This window comes from Phyllostomus discolor, chromosome 8 (assembly GCF_004126475.2).
Source record: "Phyllostomus discolor isolate MPI-MPIP mPhyDis1 chromosome 8, mPhyDis1.pri.v3, whole genome shotgun sequence".
NCBI lineage: Eukaryota > Metazoa > Chordata > Mammalia > Chiroptera > Phyllostomidae > Phyllostomus > Phyllostomus discolor.
The window spans coordinates 41,385,337-41,405,342 of NC_040910.2; the positions used below are offsets into that span (position 1 = coordinate 41,385,337).

Below are 20,006 nucleotides of genomic sequence, written 5' to 3' on the forward strand. Positions count from 1 at the left end.
TCTCTGACCTCTGGCAGATTTTTCAGGGCCATGCATTAGTTTTCTAGAGTCACCAGAACAAAATATCTAAGTGGGCCACTTAGAACAACAGAATTTTATTGTCTCAGTCCTGGAGGCTGGACTTCTGGAATCAAGGGGTTGGCAGGGCCAAGCTCCCTCTGAAAGCCTGTGGGAAGGATCTGGTCCAGTCTCCTCTCCAGCTGCTGGTGGCCTCAGGCTTCCCTTGGCTTATAGGTGCCTGTCTGTCTGCTCCCTGTGTCCTCTCGTGGGCATCCCTGTGCATGTCTGTCTCTGTGTCCTGATCTCCCCTCTATAAGGACACCAATCATATTGGACTAGGACCCACCCTAATGTAGGCATTTTAATGGGATCACCTCTGTAAAGACCATATCTCCAAATAAGATCGCACCCTCAGGTCCTGGGGGTGAGGACTTCAATATATCTTTGGGGGCGGTGGGCACAGGTCAACCCATAACATCATAACAGAGCGGCAGTCTTGATTCTAACTTCCCAGGTGCATCCAGTGGAAATAAAGAAAGATCACTCAAACGGAACAAGCAAAGGCTATTTATCTAGAGATTGCCATAGTAAGGGAGTCAGCCACCCTCCCTGCACTTGTTAGTTTCGAGAGCAGGCTGAGGAGGGAAAGCTTTGTGGAGGGAAAAAGGCAAGCTTCACGTGTGCCCCACCAGAGACTGTAGGCATGGGCGTCCTCTATGTGGGTCACTGAAAGAAGGGCGCCTGTATGGTTGGCTGTGGGCATGTACTGGCTTTTTCCTCTTGGCCTTAGACTGGAGTCAGGGGCAGAAATTAAGGAAGCTGTCAGTTATTAATCCGGTCCTGGTCATTTTGGGTCAGTTGCTACAGGAGTTATTTTTGGGCTTCCTGAAGTGGTCACCAAAGATGACGGTCAGAGTTTCATTTTTAAAGTTGGTTTGGCCATTTCTGTTTTGCCAGTCAAATTTATTTTAGACTATGATAAAAACTAAAAAGCATTTATTTGAGAAATTGGAGCTGTAGCCCTGGAGACACAGATTATTCAGGTATCAACCTAAACTGTGCTCCACGGAAGAACAAAGGCAGATTCTGTAAAGGCAAAACCCCCAAAGTGGCATTCTTTCCAGGCATGGTTAGTTTCAATTAAAAAACAAACAAACAAACAAAACCAACAATAGCCCTGGTTGGCGTAGCTCAGTGGATTGAGCATGGGTTGCGAACCACAGGATGGGAGGAGTGGTGAAAACTACAAGGAGAAGGGCAAGTCCCTATGTTGTTCCAGGATGTTTATGGCTCAGCCTGAGCTGAGCTTAGCAGCAGGTCAGCAACGTAATAGCAGCTGAGATGGAGGCACAAGTGGAACTAGGCCCCACTTGCCTGAGAGTCTCCCCTCCTCTATTTGTAAGTTTCTGTCTTAGCAATGCTGGTTCCATTTAACCTTTTCTCTAGGTAGTTTTTGTATCCAACCCCTGAATCCGGTCTGTTTGACTTTGTAGATCAATTCCACACTCCTGACTTGGACCCTGCATATCCTGAGGCAGAAGCTTTCCAGTGTCAATGCCGAAGTCTCCACTCTCAAAGACACCAGGTGCTGTCCCCTCTTCCTTTCATCTCCTCTTCCAGTCTCCCTTCTTTCTTTCCTCAGGTCACCACCTGGTCTTTGCCTGGTCCTCTACCCAAAACAGAACATGGCACAGCATTTATATTTGGGGACTCAAACCCCATCTCTGCCACTCACAAGCTCTGTGACCTTAGGCAAGTTATGGAACCTCTCTGAAACTCAGTTTCCTCCTCCTCTGTGGAATGGGGGTATGATACTGCACACTTTATGGGGCTTATGAACCATTTAGCACAGTTACTAGGAAGAGTGTTTTATAATTTCTTTTTTTAAAATTTTTAAAAAGATTTTATTTATTTATTTTTAGAGAGGGAAGGGAGAGAGAGAGAGAGAGAGAGAGAGAGCAGAGAGAGAGAGAGAGAGAGAGAGAAACATCAATGTGCGGTTGCTGGGGGTTATGGCCTGCAACCCAGGAATGTACCCTGGCTGGGAATCGAACCTGGGACACTTTAGTTCCCAGCCCGCGCTCAATCCACTGAGCTACGCCAGTCAGGGCCTGGAAGAGTGTTTTATATATTGAACCTATTATTACATTTCCTAATTCTGTGCATACTTGTATGCATATTTACAAAAACAATATAATTTTTATTACCATTTTTCTCTAACATGTCATGAGCAATTTTAAATTTAATTAGAAATTCATGAACAATCTTTTTTTGCATAGTATTTTAGTATAAGGATACAGCATAACTTATTTAAATCATCCCTCATTCATGAACATTTAAATGATTTTTCTACTATAAACAATACTGTCTTGAATATTATTTTAAATCTTTTTTCCACACCTGGGGTCATTTAGTCATAACAGTAGGCATGAAAGTGCTGGAATCAAAGGGTAGACTCGATTGTAACACTTTTACTGTATATTGCAAATGGTTTTTCAGAAAATTTGTCTCCATTTATCGGAGTGCTTGTTTACCTGCAGTATTTCCAGCACTGGGATTTATAATTTTTTATTTGTTGTTTTTGTGGATGTAATAGGTGAAATATATCCTCATTACTTTAGTTTTATATATATGATTTTATCCCACACATGTGAGACTTTCTCATGTTCTTATAGAAAATATAGATCTATGGGTCAATGAAGATCTGAGACTGTAAAACAATTTAAAAGTTTATAGCAGTCTTACCCTGGCTGGTGTGGCTCAGTGCATTGAGTGCCTGCCTATGAACCAAAGGGTTGCCCATTCAATTCCCAGTCAGGGCACATGTCTGGGTTGTGGGCCAGGTCCCCAGTAGGGGGCGCTCAAGAGGCAACCACACATTGATATTTCTCTTCCTCCTTCCCTTCCGCTTTCTCTAAAAAATAAATATAAATTAAATGTTTAAAAAAAGTTTATAGGGGTCTTAAAAAGACTTGAGTCTGAAAGACACATTAAGGAAAATGAATACCTGCAGTGTGCTCTGGAGAGAACAGAGAAAGGCAGGGTTTGTGAAGCAGAAACTCCAAAGTGTAATTCTTTTAAAAAATTTATTTTTATTATTGTTCAGGTACAGTTGTCTCCATTTTCCCCTACCCCTTTCCTCCCCCGTGTCATGCACCCCCACCCTTAATCCCACCTCCCTCTGGCTTTGTTTATGGGGTCCATGGGTCATTTACACATGTTCCTTGATGACCCTTCCCCTTCTTTCCCCATTATTCCCCGCCCCCCCCCCCCCCCCCCCCCGGTTACCATTAGCCTGTTCTTTATTTCAATGTCTGTTTATATTTTGTTTGCTTGCTTGTTTTGGTGATCAGGTTCTGCTTATAGGTGAGATCATATGGTATTTGTCTTTCACCACCTGGCTTATTTTTGTAAACGAAGGACTGCTGGCTAGGTTACCAGGATTTGGCGAGTTTCAGTATGAAGTCTAGAGGGGTGACAACTACAAGGAGGAGGGCAAGTCCCTATGTTGTGCCAGGACGTTCGTGGCTTGCTTGAGCTGAGTGGGGCAGCAGGCCGGCCGCTGAACAGCAGCTCTGAGACCGAGGCCCGAGTGGTGCAGAGGCCCCACTTCCCTGAGAGCCTCCCGACTCTATTTGGAGTGAATCTCTCAGCAGTGCTTGTTCCATTTAACTTTTCCGTTACCAGTTTGTGTTCCCTAACTTCATTACTCAGCTCCTTTTTATTCTAAGAACTTACCGAAACCAGACACAGTAGGTTTTATTGTCAGCAACCTGCTGATCTCCTCTGCTCATTTTCCAGTCTTCCATCCATCTTACATTTTTCTCCTAAAAATTATTTTTAAAAAGTTAAAAGGAATTCTGTACAGAGCTCAAAGTTAATATTGCAATGGTAGGAAAAATTAAGCAGTGTAGAGTATGCCAACCAACTGCCAACACCAAGAGGAGTCCTCCTTTATTTGGTGTGAAACAGCTCAAAGGTCATGGTGACACAGCACGGCCCTGGGGCCAGGCCCCTCCCTGGCTGACCCTCTCTGTGCTCTGCGCTGCTCTGCTCTGCACTGCTCTGCTGCCCTCTGCTCCCGTGAGATGGCTACCGTGTTCCAGCGCAGTCAGGGAGACACTGTGTTCAGGCTTTGATGGAAAGGAAAAAGTGTGCTGTCTGAGCCATAGGGGAGCAGATTTAATGGACAGAAATCCCTGCCCCTGGTCCCTGATTGGTCCATCTCAGCAAAGGAGGACTCCAAACCTCAGTTTGATTGCTCCAAAAGGCACAGTCTGGACTGGTCAGAATAGAGCCACCTTGGCCAGAATTGTGCAGCTCTGACCAGATGGGGCAAACTGAGGTCCTGTTGGCTGAAATAGGATTCCAGAAACTCCTTCATCGGGGTGGCTGAGACGGCAGGAGCACTGTGGAGGCAGGTGGGTTCAGTGTAGAGCCAGGCAGTACAGTGCGTCTTCTGCACATTTTGTGTAAGAGCCCCCCGTTCAGCAATGGCTGCTAGGCTCTGTTTTTTAAAATTTGAGCCCAGTTAGCCACCAGGAGCCCTTCTTAGTAGGTGTCTTTTTTTTCTCAGAGTTTACAAAGGGAATACAGGAAAACAATTCCCTCTCTTTCCTGACACCCTAGGTCCTCAGATCACACCCACCTCCAACAGCCATTATCATTTGAATTGAGCTTCCTTCCAGAATATTCTACACTTGCACATCTTCCCCCTTTCACATAAATGATAAGACACTCTACTCATTTGTTCAGCAGTTTTTTTTTCCCACATAATATGTAGCTTATTTCATATAATACTTGAGGGTACAAGTAACAAAAACACGTATTTCATCACACATGTTGTTCTGCCGTCTTACTGACCAGGAGAGCAAGCAGTGCCACTGGGCAGGGGGTGTGCTGTTCTCTCCGTGTCAGTTAGAGGGGCCTGAGCAGGCGACGATGGATGCAGTCAGAATTCCTCCCAGGCAGTCGGACCCAGAGCCCAGACCCTTTCTTATTCTTTAGTCTATTGTCACTCTCATCTCGTTTAAGAAATGATTCTATAATCTGCTTCCTGTCTCTATGGATGTGCCCATTCTGGACATGTCACAGAAATGGAATCTCACACCGTGTGGCCTTTTGGATCTGGCGTCTCTCACTGAGCACCATGTGTTCAAGGCCCATCCACATTGTAGCAGTGGTCAGCACTTCGCTCCTTTTCATGGCTGAGTAGTATTCCAGTGCTCAGAGGGACCACAGTGTGTGATCCATTCATCATTTGAAGGCCATCTGGGTTGTTTCTGGTTGGGGGGAGGGGAATGGAGAATGACTGCTTAATAGGTATGGCTGTCTCTTTGGGGTGATAAAATGTCTTGGAATTGGGTAGTTGTGACTTTTGTACAACATTGTGAATGTGCTGAATACCACTGAATCACACACTCTTTGGTAAAAATGGTGAATTTCAAGTAATGTGAGTTTTACCTCAATAAAAAGGGCTTTATAGTTTTCATATATGGCTTCACCATTGATTTAACACATCCCAAGTTCATGGTCGTGTGGGCCCTTCTTGCTGCCGATGCATGGCACTAAATACCTACATTCACACATCTCCGTGCTCATGTGTACCTGTAAATACTTCACATTTCAAATGCCTCTTGGATTCGATTTTCCTGCTTCTGGGTTGGAGATTGTCCTACATTTATTCCCACCCTGTTGGCTGGTCACAGTGGCAGCCTCAGACCGTTCCTGGGGGCCTGGCCTACAAGGACCACAGCTGCCTCCCAGGCCCTTATCCTCTGCAAATCTTCTCTCCCAGGTTGCTGACATTCAAGGCCTTTGCCCAGCTCTTCATCTTGGGGTGCTCCTGGGTGCTGGGCATCTTCCAGATAGGACCCATGGCCAGTGTCATGGCCTACCTGTTCACCATCATCAACAGCTTACAGGGAGCCTTCATCTTTCTCATTCACTGTCTGCTCAACCGCCAGGTATGTAGCTACTGTACTCCCTGTCGCCTCCTCCCCTTCCTTCCAGGGGCCAAGTCTGTGCAGCACACTTCGCACCCGGGAGCAACTCATCGCCCACTGTCTGTCTCCAACTCCAGGTGCGGGAGGAATACAGGAGGTGGATCACGGGGAAGGCCAAACCCAGCTCCCAGTCCCAGACCTCAGGGATCTTGCTGTCATCCATGCCCTCCGCCTCCAGAACGGTGAGGGCCTGTGTGTTTGATGCAGGTCTGGCTGAATGGAGCACCTGCTTCTCAGCAATATTAGACACTGCTGTGCGTTAGTACCTACTGGGAACTAAGCGTACGGGTATTAGCTCACTGACAGTGTGGGGTTTGGGAGCCAGGCTGCCTGGGTTGACATCCCAGCTCTTCCCCTTAGTAGCTATGTAACCTGAAAAAGATAAAATCATGACTCATACAGATATAAAATGAGCATATATTAAGGATCTTAATTCTACTTATTAATCAGTGAGGGAATGAGACATTATAACTGGCCCAAAAGGCACAAAAGAGTAAGTATGGGTGTATATATGTATTATGTAACAATATATTATGTATACTTTATACACACTGTATATAGTACATGTGTATTGTGTATTGCATTATACACATTATATGTACATTCTATAATATGCTTTATGTATATGTCATATACATTGTATATATTACACACACACATATGTCTCTTTTTTTGCATTCTATTTTGAGCCAGTTATAATATCTGCCTGGTTGCCTTACTGATAATTATACATAATATATAATATGCCACATAATTATATATAATAGGACTATACATATCTTTATAAATATACATAAATAATATTTACACATATTATACGCATGTGAATTATAATATGTATATAATTTCATAACTATTTAAATGAATGTGCAGATGGAGGTAAATTTGATTCTCCCACAGAATTGTTTTGCATGCTCTCGGTTATTTAAAATTCAGAGTTGTGAAATAGCTCCCACATAGATGGGGCCCTCTGACAATGTATATTTTCCGTTGAAGCACACAGTTTTGTCTGTGCTTCAGTTTTGCCTGTGTGCTCACCCAGTCTTATGGCTATGAGCACCATCCATTGGCAAAGACCCCCACATTTTAAATAATGTACAGTCTAGCCCTCTCCCCTTAATTCTATACTCATGTAGCACCCACCTACCAGTGCCCCCACTTGGATGTCTAACAGTGGTCAGAAATGTACCATATTCCAAACCGAGCATCTGATCTTCCCACCTCCCGTTTGCAAGGAGAGTCCTCCACCCTGTGTGGTGCAGCACGAAGCTGTGGCGTTAGCCTTGGCTCTGCTTTACTTCTCTCCCTCCACCCCCGGCCCATCAGCAAGTCCTGTGGACTCGTCCTCAGAATGTGTACAGAATCGGACGTCTTTTCCTTCACTGTTTCTATTCCGGTCCAAGTTCTCTCGTCTCTAACTAGGATTATGGAAATAACCTCAAAATGGGTCTTTCTACTTCTCCTGCCACCTTTTCCTTGCCCCAGCTTTGGTATGTTCTCCCTGCAGCAGCCAGAGGGCACTCGTGAACACCTGAGTCAGGTCACCTCCCTTCTCTGCCTACAACACTCCATGGCTCCCACCTTATTCAGAGTAAAAGCCAGAGTCCTCCTGATGGCCCACACAGCCCTTTCTAATCTGACTCTTTTTCTCCCTGACCTCGTCTTCAATTAATCTACCCCTCACGTCACTCTGTCCCACCCGTACTGGCCTGCTCTGGATTCTTCAAACATGCCAGGCTCACTTCTTCCTTAGGGGCTTTGAAGTGGAAACTCACTGTCTTAAATGTTTTTGTCCTGGTGCCCACATGGCCAGTTCCACCACTTCCCTCACATCCTTCAAACCTTCGTTTCACTCATCTCTATCAGGGGAGTTCCTCTGACAGTCGTTTTGTCCTGCCTCCTCTTCAACCCTGGCGTTCCTGTGTCCCCTGTCCCTTCGTCCTTTCTTTTCATAGCACTTCCTGCTTTCCAACATACTATATGCTATACTATAGCTTATTTGTTTTATTACTCATGGTCTTTCACCTTCCCATTAGAATGTCTTATGTTTTCATTGACACATTACAAGGAAGTAAGATCCAGTGGTTTAGTTAAATAGGTAATTATTTTTCTTACAAGGATAGAAGCCCAGAGTTAGGGGTTGCTGATATAGGTTCTATTGCTCGGTAGTATTGTAGAGGGTCTAGGCTCTCCCTAATTTGCTATTTCACTAGCAGCATGTTGGCTTTCCATCATATTATTTTCATGGATCCAACATGGCTGCTATAGCTCCAGCCATCATGACCATGTTCAAGGTAGGAAGAAGACGGATAGAGCAGAAGTGCCAGGCTCTCTTTTCAATCCTTTCCCTTTAAGAGGAAACAAAAGCTTTTCTAGAAGCCCCTTAGCAGGTTTGTCTTTCACCTAAATGGTCAGAACTGCATCATGTGACCACTCATGGTTATAAAGGAATTTGACAAATCGTGTATTTGGCTTTCTAGCTTCTCAGATGGGAGCTATCATTGATGAAGAGTTTGAGAGTGGCTCTTGAGTTTGCCAATGATGCCTGCCATGCCAGGAATAATCACTGTTAACATTGCAATGTCTATCTTCTTAGTCTTTGTTGCCCTATTTATCTCTTTGTATTTAGAAGACCCATGCCCCTTATAGATATGACCCCTGAAATTATATCTGTACTAATCCTGCTGCTGATTGTGATTTCTCTCTCCATAGGATTAAAGCCATTTCTTGCTTTTCAAATACATTATGGAGCAACATTTGAGGCAAGCAAGTGCCTGCAGGAGCCTATCCTGGAATCTCCTCTTCCTGGCTTAATGCAGAAATACAGAATCCTCCAGCCCCAGAGAACTCGGGGAAATTTGAAGCATGGAGGGCAGGGCAATTTCCCCATGGTTTTGAGAAGCAAGATTTCAGTTACAGATAACAATTTCATTTTCTGTGTTCTGCAGCTCTCACCTTCTAGAGTTTTGTAGAAATAACAGATCTTGGTGCCATGGTGTGAGCAAGGTGGTCTGGTTACCATTTTGCTGCTTCTTATGTTTGTGGGTGTGTGTCTGTAAGCATGTCTCTCCCACACTTACCACATGCCTGACAGAGGACAACTCTTAGTGAATGATTTGTTGTCCAACTGGCTTACCCTGTGGCAAAGACTCTCCCTGTTTCTAAAGAAATGGTCATAAAACTGTAATGATAGCCCCAGGAGACAAATAAAGTGCATGGACACATGGGCGACTTGGGCACGAATACCTGAGAGTTAGCTGGGTAAGGACGAGTGGCTGATGGAGCAGAACTCTCGCAGTTAGTGAAGAGTTGAAGCATTTGATGACGACGGCCTTTGGAGAGTGTTTTGGCTCCTGGGACCTTTCAAGGAACCATCATTTCCCTTCCTTCCAGGAACTTCTTAATGCCTTGGCCAGGATTCATCCTGCTCACAGAGTTGTTGCTCGCCCACCTTGCTCTTCGTCCCCCACAAAACCTTGAGTGCCAGGGAGAAAAGGGGATGAAAATTTAAAACGCAAAAATCCTCCCTTCAACAGCCTCTCTGGCTCCTCCCTATGCAAAGTGTGGTCCATAGATCAGTGTCCACCTCCTTGGAAAAGCAAGATCTCTGGCCCCACCCTGGTCAGCAGAACCAGAACTTGCATTTTAACAGCATCCCCAGGGAGTTTGTGTGGTGCGTCTGAGTGAATGTTCTAGAATATGCTAGAATAGCCCATTTGCTGGTAGCCAGATAGAAACATCTTGAGTTTCCCTGTGTGTCTAAGGTAATTAAATAAAGCTGAGACCTCACAATAGAGATTTTTCTTTCTACAACACCAAGCTGCACTGGGTGAGTCCCTTCACCTGGGTGGGCTCACGTGCCTCCACTGGGGGGAGAAGAGACTCAGGATGAACACTGCATGGTTCTTAAGTTCCATAAACATGAGATGAAATGACTTTGCCCTTTTATAATTCAAATAATTTATGGTATCCAAAAATACAGATCCATTTTCTGAAGTGATATGATCGACAACCTACAAGTGTGCCCTTTCCCCGAACATCAAAATAGTTGAAAAAACTGAAAAACTTTAAAGTAAAAATATTAGAACCTAAAACATTATTCTACATTTAAAATTTTGATTAATCTCCAAACCAGAATTCATTATAATATGACTTCTTTTGGTTTGAAAGGAAGCAAAATCATCAATATTTTCAGAATCAAGTTCTAGAAAAAAATTAATTATCCAAAATATATTTAAAAAGTGATGGTAAGTTCATTTTGACCCAGTGTAGGACAGATCTTGGACTCGAATATTTTATTTATCATGGACTTTCTCATGTTTGTCTCCACTTTTAAAATGTGGCGTTGACACCAGCCAGCAAAGCAGGCAGCTCTGGAAGCTGGAAAGGACCAGGGAACAGACTTTCCCCTGGAGCCTCCAGGAGGAACGCAGCCCGCACCACACCTTTATTTTACCCAGAGACCCGTCTTAGACTTCTGGCATCCATAACTGTAATAAACATGGTTGAAGCAAAATAAAATAAAATAAAATGCTGTGTTGACAGAGCATTTATGCAAATTACTTTGGTTTTGGTTCTCCCTTAGATTCTGTGTCTCAGGTGAGAGCTTCCCTCCCTTCACCCTAGTGCTGGTTCTCTTCATGACCTTGTGGGGGAAGATTACAGCGTGTTTTTGGGGAAATGGGACAACCTCCTTGGCACTCCTTGCTGACAAACATTTGGTTATAGGAATAACCATAGTCACATAGGTCTGTCGGTTCAGGGAAAGTCGTGACGTGACAGTGCTGGGTGTCTCAGCCCACGTAGGAAGTGTCCCGAGGGTCCCCTGCAGCGGGCATGCCTGTGTGATTTTCAGATCTCTATGTCTCCCACTTGTCACATTGAGAACAGCTTCCCAGCTCATTTTCAACTGCTTCAGAACATCGTTTTACTCCCCGATGGTTGCAGGGTGATCTCTGGTCTGCATGTGTCGTAGTGTGTTTATGAGTTTGCATCGTTTCCCACTTTTCAGTACTGTAGACAAAATATTGTAACGAACATCTTTGAGATACATTTCATTAAACATTCTATTTAAATGCTTCTGAAATTACCTAATAGTTACCAGTGGGAGGAAGCTTACATGTCTTAGTATCTCCTTAAAAAGACATAACTGCACAAAAGCTGTCAAACTGTCAGAAAAGTAAGCCATTAGGAATATAGTAATTTGGAGATAACTTGAGGTCTGTCTACTCATAGAAAAGCTTTGCATTGTGGGTTCTCAGTGTCTGGCTGCCTCCTTGTCTTAACGTTTCTGTTCCGTGGTACCTAAAGTCATCAGTCCTTCACGGTAATACTTGGCACAGCAGACTGTATTCAGAAGTCTCTGTGCTTTGTCCCCGGCTCTGCCCTGGGTTCTGCGACTGATGTGTCCTGCATGCCCAGGACCTAGCAGGAGACCAGCTTCACCGACTGACTCCATGATATTTGTTAAGTGGATGTGTCAAATAAAGAAAGTCAGAAGAGGATGCTGCTCCGGCGTTCTAACCCCTAAAGGGCAAGTCTTGGCTTTACAAATGCAGTTGTTGTCGCTCGGCGACAGGGATGCTTCCTGAGAAGTGCGTTGTTGGGTGGTTTCGTCATGTGAACACCCCCACAGACCTGGGTGCCCTGTGCCCACGCCGTCCCTGAGGTGCATAGCTGACCCCCACATCATTCCTATGCAGCGCACGGCTGTTCTGGCTTGCCTCTGCAGAGTCACCCCAATACCCTTTTGTTTAAGTTCCACTGACAACACTATAGTAACTTCATCACAAATGGGATTTCTGAAGTGACAGGAGGCTGGCTTCTCAGGTCAGGTTCCCTGAAAGCAGAGCTGAGACGAGGATTTCGGTGCCCGTGACTGACTGAAGCGCTGCTCCGTGGAGGGAGAGTGACGACGCAGAGTGTGGGGTCGGAGGAGGACCTGGGTGCTTCCGACCCCACGGTCCCACAGTGGGCTCAGGAGCATGAATTGTACCTCAGCACCAGTCCCATGCTCCAGCGAGGGGACCAGCCTTTTTAATTCTCCTGTCAATTAGTTATTGGCTGTGTGGTGCCCTCATGGTTGGGAGGTGTTCACCTCCTGTTCGGTTGAGCAGTTTTCTGGAGAAGGGACCACTGGCCCTGGTAGGCAATTAGGGAAGGACATCAATAATACTGACTGCTTTGTCCCATCTCCATAACCATCAAGTATGAAAAAAGTCTTATTAATCACTTAGATACTTGTTTGAAGCTCATTGTAAAGGCATTTGGAACTGCATTTAAAAAGTGTTTCCAATGATGCTGCAAACTTCTCACATTTGGGTGAAGCCTTCCACTTTAAAACACCTGAGAGCTTGTTTACCACTTGGCTTTATTGAACCTAGAATGCAGTGGCTTTTATTTTTGCAAGTATACCTTTAATAAAGTACTTTCATCTTTTAAAAAGTGTAAAGAACATCAGGAGACATTTCTCGCGCTGCTCCTGGGAAGAGCATGCTTCTGTTTTGGAGTTCTGGGGTGTACCACACCGAGGGGTGCTTGCCGTTTCCCCCGAATATGACATCGGTTCATAGTCAACATTTGCTATGTCCCACTTCTGTGACTTGACTTCATGAGTGGCACCCAGTGTTGATAAATTTGCCCACCGTACATGTCATTTGAAATTCTGAAGCTGCATCTGTCGGTGCTACAAATAGGGGCTGGCGCAGCTTGCATAGTGAGCTTTTTGACCTCAGGATCTTGGATTGTATTTCTTCTTCCCTATTTCTCAGAAAATCCCACTACAGGAGTTTGTGGGTGTTGCTGAGGTAGCTTCTGGGTTCTGCTCAGGATGTCTCTCTGCCACTTTTCCCTACTTCCTTATCCAAGTCCCTCACACGCCTTCCCCAGATATCTGCCCACTCAGTACAGTGATGTCCACCCACGGCCAGGTCATGTCCACTGAAGGCTGAGACTGGGCCATCATTCAGGTGACAGAAAGTCCATAACTATGGACTTTCTTGGCCTCTGGGGATCCTGACCTGTGCTTTAAGCAACAGGTTGGCTCCCCAGCATGGGGCTGCCCTTGTCTCCCAGGCCCAGGGCTGTTTTGCTTGGGCACAGAGTCTTCTCTGACTCAAAAATACCACAGCCCCATCTCTCGTCCTATATGTTCATTTCAGGGCCCTCCGAGTAGCCACTTAGGTCTGCTGAATGGACTGTCCATCCTCCTGTGTTCCCTGTCTTTTCCTTCCAGTAAGGATCTTCTCTGCACCTCCATGCGTATTAACTCACACAGGTTTTTGAGGTGTTACAAGGGTGTATCCCAGTCATTGGCCAGAAGAGTCCCATTCTATGTCTGGTCCAGCCCAGTCACCCTGCGTCATGTACACAGGAAAGCCCAGGAGGCTTGGGGATGTTAAGAAACAAGAAATTGTCACAAAGTCCTTTATTCATCCTACGAATGTTAAGTATCCACTCTCTAGAAAGTGGCTATATTAGGCAAGATGTACATTGCATTTCTGTCATGAAACTTATTCTGATGATGGGGCAGACCCAATACACAAGTGAATGAATATCTAAGGGGCAGGCTGTCTTCTGTGGACCCCTCCAAATCCATGAAGGTGCCTGCCTAGGATGCTGCCATCTCTGAGTATAACTATAGACTTTCTTGGCCTCTGGTTTCCAGAGGTATGGGCCAATGGGAAACACCAACAGGATATCAGAAAAAGGAAAGAGAGTGAGGTTAGTGTATTTGTTCTCTTAGCTCTTTCCCTGAGGGTCCCCATGGGCATTCCTTGTCTTTCGCTTGAACAATGGCCTCAGCTCCATGATCTCGTGCTCCAAGTCTTGACAATGACAATTTCTTACTCCTTGTCCATTCCCATGTTTTCTCAATAGCATTGCATGTAATTCCTAAACATCTTCAACCTACCCTGTGATTTTATGTCTACACAAAATGAAAAGAAAATTTAGAAAGCTTCAGTTATGAAGTTTTGGGGATTAATACACATTTTTTGCATGAATTACAACTTGACTGTTGTGATAACACATGATCGCCACAGAGAGAAAACAAAAGCCAACATTGTCTGGGTTTTATGGAAAATAATGTCTATCAGAGTCCATGGGTAAAGAGTAGGATTTTGCCCAAATCCAAACGGGTTGACCAGGTTTCCTGTTTAAGCCTGTATGGGAGCAATAATTTATTTATTATTTCTTTATTTTTTATTAAGAGAGAGTCACTAACATAAAATTCATTTTAACCATGCTAAAATGTACAATCCAGTGGCTTTTAGGATACTCAAAATGTGCAGCTTTGTGGAGCCATATTTTATTTGTTTTACATTAAATTTACTGGGGGAACATTGGTTAATAACATTGTGTAATTCTCAGTGTACTGGACTGTAATTCGACACCTGTGCACTGTATTTCCTGCTTCCTCCCAGACGTCCAGTCTCTTTCTGCCTCTGTGTATTCCACCTCTTCCCCACTTCACCCTCCCCCCGCCCTCTTTCCCGGCTGGTGACCACCATTATTGTCTGTCCCTAGGAGTTTGCTTTTGCTTGTTTTGTTCGCTACTTTTTGTTTTACATTCCACGTATGAGTGAAATCATACAGTTCATCTCCTTACCCATCTAACCTTTCACTTAGCATGGTACTCACAAGGTCCATATATGCTGTGGCAAATGGCAGTATTCGGTCTTTTTATGGCTGAGTAGTATTCCACCGTATACATGTATCGCATCTCCTTCATCCGTTTATCCGACAGTGGACACTTAGGTTGCTTTCGTGTCTTGCTTCCATGAGCAACTGAGTGATGTGGAAGTTCCATTCTTACATTCTTAACTTCCTGAGAAATTTTCATACTGTTTCTCAGGGTGGCTGCACTAATTTACATTCAGTGGGTTATGTCTTAAACCACCTCAGATAGAGTTCTGTTTTAAACAAAAGTGACTGTGTTTCTTAGGACAAATTTCACTCGATTTCCCTCGAGCCAGCAGGTGAGAAAGAACATTGTTCATTCCGAGCTGCTTCCCAGGACCTTCGGCATCAAGTCCAGGTCGCCATTCTGATAGGACGCAAGCCCTGGGCTTAGCGGATCCTTGCGCCAACAGGGTGCAACACCTCTGCCACATTTTCAGCCACCCCTCCTGTGGAATACCACCGTTTCAAGGCACGGGAAGTTAGTTTGCTGAGAAACAATGATTAAATGACTGTCAAAGAAGGAAGTGGCATTGATGTTTTGTGTTTAGTTCCACAGTTTGGTGAGGGATGATTTGTTTTCGTTGAAATGTGGCTTCCTCTTTTTTACAGCTAATAAAAATGGGTTGGCTTCTGGTTAGAATGAATAGAGCTGGTTATAATGCTAGGCTCTATATTAGTTGTTGACTTTGCAAGAAGCAGCTGGTCCAGAAAAGTGGATTAAATGAAGATACTATTCATATAGGTATGGGCAGATAAAACCCAATTCCAATGTGTGTGTGTGGGGGGGGGGGGGCACTGGTTTTATACCAGCAAGCAATTCTCCAACACCAGCTAGGTGTCCTATAGTTCAATTAAGTTCTGACACCATCTACCTGGAGAAATGTCAGATCCCACATTTTAAGAGCTCAGTCCCACAAGACTGTCCCCTGTCCCCCACTCCAGATGCCAATCCCAAGTCCAGGTTGTCATGTGAACTTCTGACATACTGGCTGTGGATTGGAGGTTCCCAGGACTCCCCCTTTGAGTTCTATTAATTTGCTAGAGTGGCCCACAAAACTCAGAGAAACATGTTATTTATTAGATCACCAGTTATTAAGAACAGATGTCACCAGGAACCGCCAGACGGAAAGGGTGTGGAACTCCCATGTGGTCTCCAGGCACCGCTCTTCCCCAGTCTCCATGTGTTCAGGACCCAGAAGCTTTTCGAACCCTGTCCCATTGGGTGTTTCCTATGGAGGCAACATTACAGACTTGACTGGTTAAATCATTGGACATTGATGATTGCTTCAACCCCTAGTCCCCTGCCCCTCTGGGGAAATGGTTGGTTCCACTGGCGACCAGCACGCATCCTCTGGGCCTTTCCAAAAGTCACCTCATTAACGTAAACTCAGTTGTGGTGGAAAGGGACCAACCGTTCTAATGAAAGATTCTCTCATCGCTCTTATCGCTCAGGAAATTCCAAGGACTTTAGGAGCTCTGTGCCAGGAACAGATTAAGACCCATGATATATTTCTTATTATAAATCACAATCTCACAGCAGGGCTGAGGATGGTGGGTACCCTGCAAGTAGCAGTGGTGGGTGGGGAAGCTCTGATCAATTGTTGGCTTAAAGGGGCAGGGGAGGGAGCAGTTATAGAAACCTGGAAAGGCCTTAGCCTGTGACAGATGAATCTGATCACCTGGGAAAATAAATATCCCCATTGCAGGAGGGTCCTGATGGTGCAGCACCTGCAGGGCAACCTCCCAGTGCACAGAGCAGGGTAGAGGAGAGTGGAGAGCAGTTTCTTTCACACCTGCCCAAAGTGAGTTGTTACATGCTTGATGCAGTTTGAGAAGGGGCCACACCTCTGTTCCTCAAACTGTGCATCTTCTCCCTGGTCTGTGAACCCACTGGAACCCCGTGATGGTGACAGCCTGCTGCTCCACCAAGGGAAGGTGAGACAGGTAAGTAGGAATAAAAGAGGAAGATCATCAAGAGATTCTCTTGTCTGATGGCTTCTAATTTGGTTAGTTTTAATTTGTTCGTTGGCTCATGGGCCACTCCACTACTTGTATGTATCCCTCTTTGTGGCTTTGCATTAAAAATCTCCAAGAGAGACCTAATCTGGATGGATTGGTCAGTCAACATTCACGAGAGAACAGCTCTAAGGTAGACATCTCTGCTGGGCCACCTCCTGGGTCCAATTGGCTGTGATTGGGAGTTGAAGTCATGTGGTACCATGCCTACAACATGTGTGTGAAGTTCTTCCAGTCTACTTTGTCAACCAAAAAATCATATCAGCTAGGTGTTTTGTCACCGAAACAGGATTTACTCAGGAAAAAGAGAGAGTTGCAACGAGGTGCGTGCAGACGGGGAAAGCTCAGTGCATGCTCTGGCCTGCGAGCCGGGGTGGAGGGGTATCTGTGGAAGGGACAATACAATTCAGGGATGGAGAAGCTAGATCCATAGAGTTTCATTATAAACATGGGGTTTCCCCCTTTTTCCTGTAGGTTTCTTTCAGTTGCTTTGTGAGAATTTTCATAAGCCCCATCCTTTCCCAGAGACCTGCCAGACCTTATGTTTCCTTAAAGTCCTAGTTAGTATTTGTTGACTTTGTGAAGTATATCAGTTAAGTTTGGCTGTGTAACAAATCACCCCCAAATTTCTTTTGCCTAAAACAACAGCTGTCTTATTGTATTCATCATTTTGTGGGTTGGCTGGACGTTTCTTCTGGTCTAGGCTAGCTTGGCTGGTCTCTGATGGGCCCTGCCCTTCATTTTTGGGCAGTGGGTGGGTCAGATGGTGGCTGGATGATCTAGCGTGGCCTCCCTCCTATGTTTCATGGCTGGCCGGTTGGTCACCAGAGTGATGGACTATTGACTAGTGAGACTTGTTTCTCTTCCATGTGGCCACTCCTCCTCCAGAGTCTAGCTCAGGCACGTTCACACAGTGATCTCAGGGCTTCAAGTGTGGCAAAGACGGTGAGCCCCAATGCACAAGCACTTTTCAAACCTCTTTGCATTCTGTTAGTTGTTTCTCGGGCCAAAGCCAGCCCCCTGGCCAAGTTTGGAGCCAGCATGGTAGGACTGCCCATGAAGAAGGGGCATTCTGGTGTCTGTTTGTGCAAATCATCTGTCACATGCAGAATTGGGTTGTGAGCACATGAAATGCTCAGAATTCCAGGGACTGTTGGTTCTGGCATTTCAGTTAACATCCAGACAATTTTCACTGAAGCTCAGCTGATAAGGGTAGGCTTAAACCCTCTTCCCCTTACAAAAGAAACATTTTGAGTATCACATGCAGTGTATATTTTGAATCTGACATGGAGGAGCTGAGGGCCAGCCCACCTAGATGGCTATATCCAGGAGATAATGTAAATATTTTAGCACATCGGTTCTCATTTATAAAAAGAAAAGAAAACTGGAAAAGGAAGATAGTCATGTTAGAGATAACAAGGCAAGGTTCATAACTGTAATAAAAGCAAGACAAGGTATAAATCACAGTTTGAGGGGGGCCACACCTCTGCTCCCCCAACTGCACGTTTTCTCCCTGGTCTGTGACCCACTGGAACCCTGTGGTAGTGACAGCCTGCTGCTCCACAGGGGAAGGTGTGTGTTTGGATTTCTCAAAGTAGGGGATATTTGTCATATTTTTTCTGGGTTTTACAAAGATTCTTCTACTATGAATGAGAAAAAAGTTTTCAGGTCCTGTGCTAATGGGGACAGTCAAGAATTTTACGTGCCAGGCAGGTGAGCGCGATCATGTTGAGCGACCCCACCTCAAAAGACCAAGGACATGGGCGTGTTGCCCCTGCAGAGTGGCACCCTGAGATGGAGCGCGACAAAAGGAGACTGGGTAATACGTAGGTAGACTAACTCTCCCCCTGCTCTGGTCCTGAAGTCTCTCATCAGGAAGTCTACCAACTCATCTCATCCACGCAAAGCCGCATCCGTTTCCTTGGTGTAGGTGGAAGTTGGAGATGCTCTCCATTTCCCCATTGGACACCATCACCATTTCCAAGTTCATTTTCTGAGACACTTTAGTATGGTCCACCCTCGTCTACCTAATGGTCTCTGCATTATGCAAACTGCCCCTGCCAACACCCCACCAGCCTGCTCCACCCACAAGGCTCCTTGAGAAACTGGAGCTACAGATAAAAAGCCATGCACTTCCTTTTTCTCTTTGCTCTGGCTTAGAAGCTGGCAGACTGGGTGAGAAGCGAGGGATCTTCATCTTGGGGGTAAGTAGGAACTGTTAGTGTTTTTTCCCATAGAAAATAAAAAAATGTTTCATGCGTGATCTTGGGTCTAGAAAAATATTCTGGCACTGGAAAAAAACTGAAGGAGACCTCATTACATGTCCTGTGGCTTTACTTCTTGAAAGCTGCTTTGGGGCAGGTGTCTCACGTCCACTTGCCCACTTCTGCTTGGGTGAGGAGTGCCTGCTAAAGGGTAGTGTGCAGCAGCCTAAATGCTTTAATACACTGCAAAGAGGTGCGGAGTTGCATATTACAGAGCTTAAGGGAAACTAAATAAGAATGGCACAAGAGTGCAAGCACAGAGTCTGGAGCAGATGTAGCAGATTTCCCATTTGCTATTAAAAATGAGAAAACAAGATCTAAGAGTATGAGTGAGTTTCTTGAGGCTCCAGAGTGAATTACCAAGCCTGCTCACATGCCACACACCTCACCGCCATCAAAACACCAGCACAGTTAGTGCCAGGATCACAGGGAAAGGGTTGTCTATTTTGTTTATGGCCCAAGTATGTACAGACTGGTGTTTTTTCAACCAGATTCTTGGGACACAATGGTGGGGGATGGGGTCACGAAACTGATTTAGTGGGTACCAACCAGCATTTGAAAAGGAGCAAAAGGGCTGTTATATTGAAAGCTGTATGTAGTCAACATTGATTTGTGAAACCTGGTTCAGCCCTCTTTCTTTCTCCCTCTATCTCTCTGGAGCAAAATGTATTTTTTATAGTGGGTTATGGCCAAAATTCTCTGCAAATCAGCCTTGGCACATATGTGAAGTCAGCCAGACACAGAAAGACAAAGACTGTGTGATCACACTTGTATGTGGAAGCTACAGTAGTCACACTCACAGAAGCAGAGAGAAGAGCAGTGGGTACCAGGGGTTGGGTGGAGAGAAACATGGGAGGTGATGGTCAAAGGGGCAAAGTTTCAATTATGGAAGATGAACAAGTTCTGGAGATCTGTGCAGCATAGTTCCCACAGCTCGCAATACTCGATTGTGTGGTTAAAATTAGCTAAGAATGTACACCTATGTCACATGTTCTTACTACACACACACACACACACCCTGATCACAAAGTGGTCAGGG

At 45.1% G+C, this 20,006-nt stretch overlaps 2 protein-coding genes across 3 annotated transcripts in view; both read left to right on the forward strand.

Annotated features, from left to right (window-relative positions):
• Nucleotides 1-10,447, forward strand: part of ADGRE1 (adhesion G protein-coupled receptor E1) — a 50,214-nt gene extending 39,767 nt beyond the window's left edge. The window contains exons 19-22 of the mRNA XM_036032285.1: nucleotides 1,494-1,585; nucleotides 5,798-5,966; nucleotides 6,083-6,187; nucleotides 8,718-10,447. Coding sequence (XP_035888178.1) covers nucleotides 1,494-1,585; nucleotides 5,798-5,966; nucleotides 6,083-6,187; nucleotides 8,718-8,723 — 372 coding nt within the window. The 3' untranslated portion in view covers nucleotides 8,724-10,447. The remainder of the gene's footprint in view (nucleotides 1-1,493; nucleotides 1,586-5,797; nucleotides 5,967-6,082; nucleotides 6,188-8,717) is intronic.
• Nucleotides 10,448-18,841: 8,394 nt separating this feature from the next.
• Nucleotides 18,842-20,006, forward strand: part of LOC114503633 (adhesion G protein-coupled receptor E4-like) — a 34,658-nt gene continuing 33,493 nt past the window's right edge. For both annotated transcript variants that reach the window (XM_036032286.1, XM_036032287.1), the window contains exon 1: nucleotides 18,842-18,907. The gene's annotated coding sequence lies outside the window, so the exon portion shown is untranslated. The remainder of the gene's footprint in view (nucleotides 18,908-20,006) is intronic.